Genomic DNA, 4864 nt, shown 5'->3' with positions numbered 1-4864 from the left:
CAACTGAATTAATACATGCATTTTATGCCAGAATCTCAAGAAATTACCAGTTAAACCAGCGGGTCAATTACTCCATCACCCACCTAAGCCAATCGCAACAGCTTGGCAATATGATTCTATTGGAAAAATAACAGTAGGAAATGGACAATTTAAACACATATTAATGGCCATAAAATGTCCACAAGATATTGTGTGACCAGGGTTGTGGACAACATAAGAGCAGAAGAAATCGAACAATTTCTTATATATGACATCATACTCAAATTTGGACCTTTTTCATATTTATATCTGGATAGACATCCAGTACATAGCGCTAAGAGGCTGCAATATTTGGCAAAATGCTGTAACTTTGAATTTAAATTTTGCCCCGCATACGACCATAAAAACCTAGGCATAGTAGAAACATTCCACAAGACAATACAGAATGCACTTAAATTTTTCGTACAGGAGAATCAAAATCAATGGCCAAAACTAATTCCATACATAACATTCGCAATTAATACATTCGTACAAGCCGGAACTAAATATTCAGCTTTTTTCCTCATGTATGGATATGAACCTAAGACCATCTCTGATATTGAGTTAGCGTCAACTCCAACATTATGTGTCAACAAAGAACATTTGAATAAAATACGTGAGAGTGTACAGAATAACTTGATCGCTAGCTATAATAAGCAGAAAAAGTATTTCGACAGCGGACACCGACAAACTCAATTTGAAAAGGAACAAAAAGTACTGGTCTTGTTAAGTTTGTAGCAAGAGGTGAAAAACTTGTCTGTGTAGTAGTCTGTGGTTTTTACTAGAGAATAAAGGAGGCAAAAATGTAACAGTTTTTAGAGGAAGATTAAACGGGTAGTTTAATTCTGTTCCTAACATTTTGGTGACCTCGAGACGTGATAGAAACTTGCAAGAAAGTACAAATTATTGTCTCAGTAATTTTGTGTGAATACAAAGAAAGAAAATATGGAATCCTTGGTACAAAAACGAAAAGTAGTACGGGCATCTTTCACCCGTGCACACAATGCTTTGTTAGTAGTGCTCAAAGAAGAACCTGTTTCAGAAAAATCTGTAAGGACAAAGTTCGCTACGTTAGAAAGATTATCTGGTGAACTAGAAGAGTTAACCGGGAAAGTGACTGAATTGATTTTGCAAGATTCTACGAAAACAGAGGAGGACTTTGAACAGGAATTCGGTAAGGCAGAAGAGTATAGAGAAAAGATGGATGCCGCTCGTATCGAGGTTGAAATGTTTTTTAGTGCACGTGCAGTGTCAAACAAAGGTAGTGAAGTGTCAGTGGTGTCTTCGCCTACTTCAAGGAGGAAGTTAAAGCTGCCAAAAATTGAACTAATAAAATACGGAGGTGAAGTTAAAAACTGGTTGAGTTTCTGAAGCCAGTTTAAAAGAATTCATGAGGATAGATTGATGGAAGAAGAAGACAAGTTCCAGTACTTGATCCAAGCCACGGTACAAGGATCCAGAGCTCGTGAAATAGTGGATAGTTTCCCGCCTACAGCAGAGAATTATTCTAAGGTTATTGAATGTTTGAAAAATAGGTTTGGTAGGGAAGAGTTATTAATAGAATTTTATGTGAGGGAACTGCTTGGATTAGTCATTAAAAACGCTACAAGTACAAAGTGCAAGGTTGATACGTCACAGTTGTATGATAAACTTGAATCGTACTTGAGAGCACTAGAATCCATAGGAATGACTACTGATAAGTATGCTGCGATGTTATTTCCATTGGTTGAATCGTGCATACCAGAGGACATTTTAAGAGTGTGGTTGAGAAATGCTAGTGTCACAATAAGTAGCGAGGATGGGCAAGAAAGAACATATGGTGACAAGTTAAACCAGTTGTTGGCGTTCTTGAGAGCGGAAGTAGAAGGTGAGGAAAGAATATCACTTGCAAAAACGGGTTTCAAGTTAATGGAAGCTTCCAATAAGAGGGAGAAAAAGAAGAGAGAAGAGGAGCACGTTATGACCGCGAGTGAATTGTTTGTGGGTGAAAGAAATAAAAATTCTGTTAGTTGTATTTTTTGTGATAAGCATCACGAAAGTAAGGAATGTTTTCATGCTTCAAAGCTTTCTTTGAACAAGAAGCAAGAACTCGTAAAAAAGAAAAAAGCGTGTTTTGTTTGCTTAAAAGTTGGGCATTTTTCAAAGGCGTGCAAAGCAAAAGTGCAGTGTGTTATTTGTAAACAAAAACATTAGGTGATTATGTGCGCGGAGTTACCGTCCGAACGTAAGGATACTAGCGAATCGGAAAAGGAGGAAGAGAAACCTAAAGCTACCTTGTCTAATCAGTGTTGCACACAAGATGTTGTGTTACAAACTTTACCTGTAGTGTTGGAAGCTAACGGTAAAAGGCGCGTTGTAAGGGCGCTCATTGATTCAGGTTCTCAGCGGTCCTACATTTTGTCTAGTACTGCTAAAGAGATGTGTTACACACCAGTGAAAACTGAACAAGTAATACATGCGTTATTCGGAGGTGGTTCTTCGAAGAAAACAGAACATAAATGTTACAATATAATGTTGAAAGGTAAGGTAGGTAATGGTGCAGTTGAAATACAGGTTTTGGATCAAAGTGTTATTTGTAATCCCATACCAAAACTAAAACCAGGTCCTTGGCTTGAAGAGTTGAAGGCAAATAATATAATTGTCTCAGATATTGGTGTCGGTTCTCCAAAAATCGAAATATTGCTAGGTGCTGATGTTATGGGTAAACTTTATACCGGAACTTTGCATCACTTAGATTGTGGTCTAACTGCTATTCAAACTGTGCTAGGTTGGGTAGTAGTCGGAAAATTGGTCGAGCATATGAGTGAAAGTGTTCATTCTATGGTGACTCTTACTCTTTTGAATCAAAATACACGTTTAGCAGATTTGTGGAATTTAGAAGCCATAGGAATTTCTGACCCCTGTGAAAGCTTGAGAAAAAGTGAAATAGACGCAGCGGTTTTAGATCATTTTGAGAAAACTGTAACTGTTAACGAAGAGGGAAGATATGAGACTTGTTTACCTTGGCTAGATGGCAACAGTGATATTCCCGATAACCGAGATCTATCGGAGAAGCGACTAAGAAAAGCAAGTGAGAAATTAATAGCGGATGGAAAGTTTGATGAGTATAGCGCAATTTTTGAAGACTGGAAAAATGAAGGAATTATAGAAGAAGTTCCAGAAGAAGAGTTAGGTAATCGAGGGCATTATTTACCTCATCGGGGAGTCTTTAAAGTAAATTCCACGACAAATGTTAGACCTGTTTTTGACGCTTCGTGTAAAGAAAAGGGATCTCGTTCCTTAAATGATTGTCTAGCAAAGGGACCTAATATGTTAGAACTTATTCCTGCCATTCTCATGAATTTCAGAAAGAAAGGGATAGGTGTTGTTTCGGACATAAGAAGAGCTTTTTTACAAATCTCTATTAATCCAGCAGATCGCGACTACTTACGTTTTTTGTGGTGGCAAGATTATAAAGAACAGGTGATTAAAGTGTTTCGACACCGCAGGGTGGTTTTTGGAGTTAACTGTAGTCCCTTTCTTTTGCATGCTGTAATAGACCACCACTTGAAACAATACAATTATCCTTATAGTAGTGTAACTGAGAAGCTTAAAACTTCCATGTATGTTGATAATTGTGTAACATCCGTTGATTCTGAAAATGAATTGAAAGAGTTTATTGAACAAGCAACGAACATTATGGCTGAAGGAAAATTTGAGTTAAGAGGGTGGGAGCATACTACGTTGTGCAAAGAAGAACAGAAATGTGTACCAATATCTGTTCTAGGTTTATTGTGGGACAAGCAAGATGATGTTTTATTTTGTGACATAAACTTAAGTGAGAAACCTCCTGAACGAGTAACGAGAAGATTTGTTTTGTCCTTTGCGCAACGAGTGTTTGATCCAATTGGTTTCAGTTGTCCTGTTACTCTTTTTCCAAAACTCTGGTTACAGGAAACGTGGAAAGAAAAGTTGAGTTGGGATACTGAATTACCGGAAAAAACAAGCAAGCAGTTTCTTAAATGGTTAGAAGAACTTACTTTGTTAAGGACTGTAAAAATACCCAGGTGTGTTTCGTTTGTAGACATAGAATCTTCTAGTTTACACATATTCTGTGATTCATCTAAAATGTCCTATGCTGCAGTAGTGTTTTTGAGAACTGAGGTTAATGGCACTGTTTCAGTACAATTATTGCAAGCTAAATCGAGAATCGCGCCACTGAAGGGTATCACTATACCTAGATTAGAATTACTGGCATGTTTCATAGGAGCTCGTTTAGCGAATTTTGTGAAAACAGCAATGGGTTTTGAAAAGATCAAAGAATATTTTTGGACGGATTCATCTACAGCTTTGTGTTGGATACAGAGTGAAGGACCATGGGCAACATTTGTTAATAATAGGGTGAAGGAAATACGCAATTTAACAAATGTAGAAGATTGGCGTCATATTTCAGGGCAACATAACCCGGCGGACCTGCCTTCCCGAGGATGTTCAGTTAGTAAACTTTTAGATTGAGACTGTACCTTATGTAATATATATATTTGTTTGATTAATGTATTAATCAAAGGTGGGAGGATGTTAAGTTTGTAGCAAGAGGTGAAAAACTTGTCTGTGTAGTAGTCTGTGGTTTTTACTAGAGAATAAAGGAGGCAAAAATGTAACAGTTTTTAGAGGAAGATTAAACGGGTAGTTTAATTCTGTTCCTAACAGGTCTACTTTCCTAATCGGCAAATAGGAGTGCCGGAAAGCTTCTCGGCTTCCTACGTGGGACCTGTTCAAATCCTGGATAGACTGAATCCTAACCTTTATAAGATAGAATTTCCAAATTCTTTTCGGCAGAAAATACAAGAAATTTCAGTAGATAGAA

General features: G+C 37.4%; 2 protein-coding genes across 2 annotated transcripts; both read left to right on the top strand.

The window, feature by feature from the left end:
• Positions 1-1422: 1422 nt before the first annotated feature.
• LOC145679520 (uncharacterized) lies at positions 1423-2211 on the top strand. Its single transcript, XM_081750099.1, has one exon. The coding sequence runs from the start codon at positions 1423-1425 to the stop codon at positions 2209-2211; it is 789 nt and encodes a 262-aa protein (XP_081606225.1).
• A 6-nt stretch (positions 2212-2217) lies between these two features.
• On the top strand, positions 2218-4512 carry LOC145679519 (uncharacterized). Its single transcript, XM_081750098.1, has one exon. The coding sequence runs from the start codon at positions 2218-2220 to the stop codon at positions 4510-4512; it is 2295 nt and encodes a 764-aa protein (XP_081606224.1).
• Positions 4513-4864: the final 352 nt, after the last annotated feature.

The sequence above is a fragment of the Thermobia domestica genome, chromosome 2 (assembly GCF_964235325.1).
Source record: "Thermobia domestica chromosome 2, izTheDome1.hap1.1, whole genome shotgun sequence".
NCBI classification, from domain to species: domain Eukaryota; kingdom Metazoa; phylum Arthropoda; class Insecta; order Zygentoma; family Lepismatidae; genus Thermobia; species Thermobia domestica.
The sequence above is the reverse complement of the archived record's forward strand: the minus strand, read 5'-3'. Positions and strand labels throughout refer to the sequence as shown.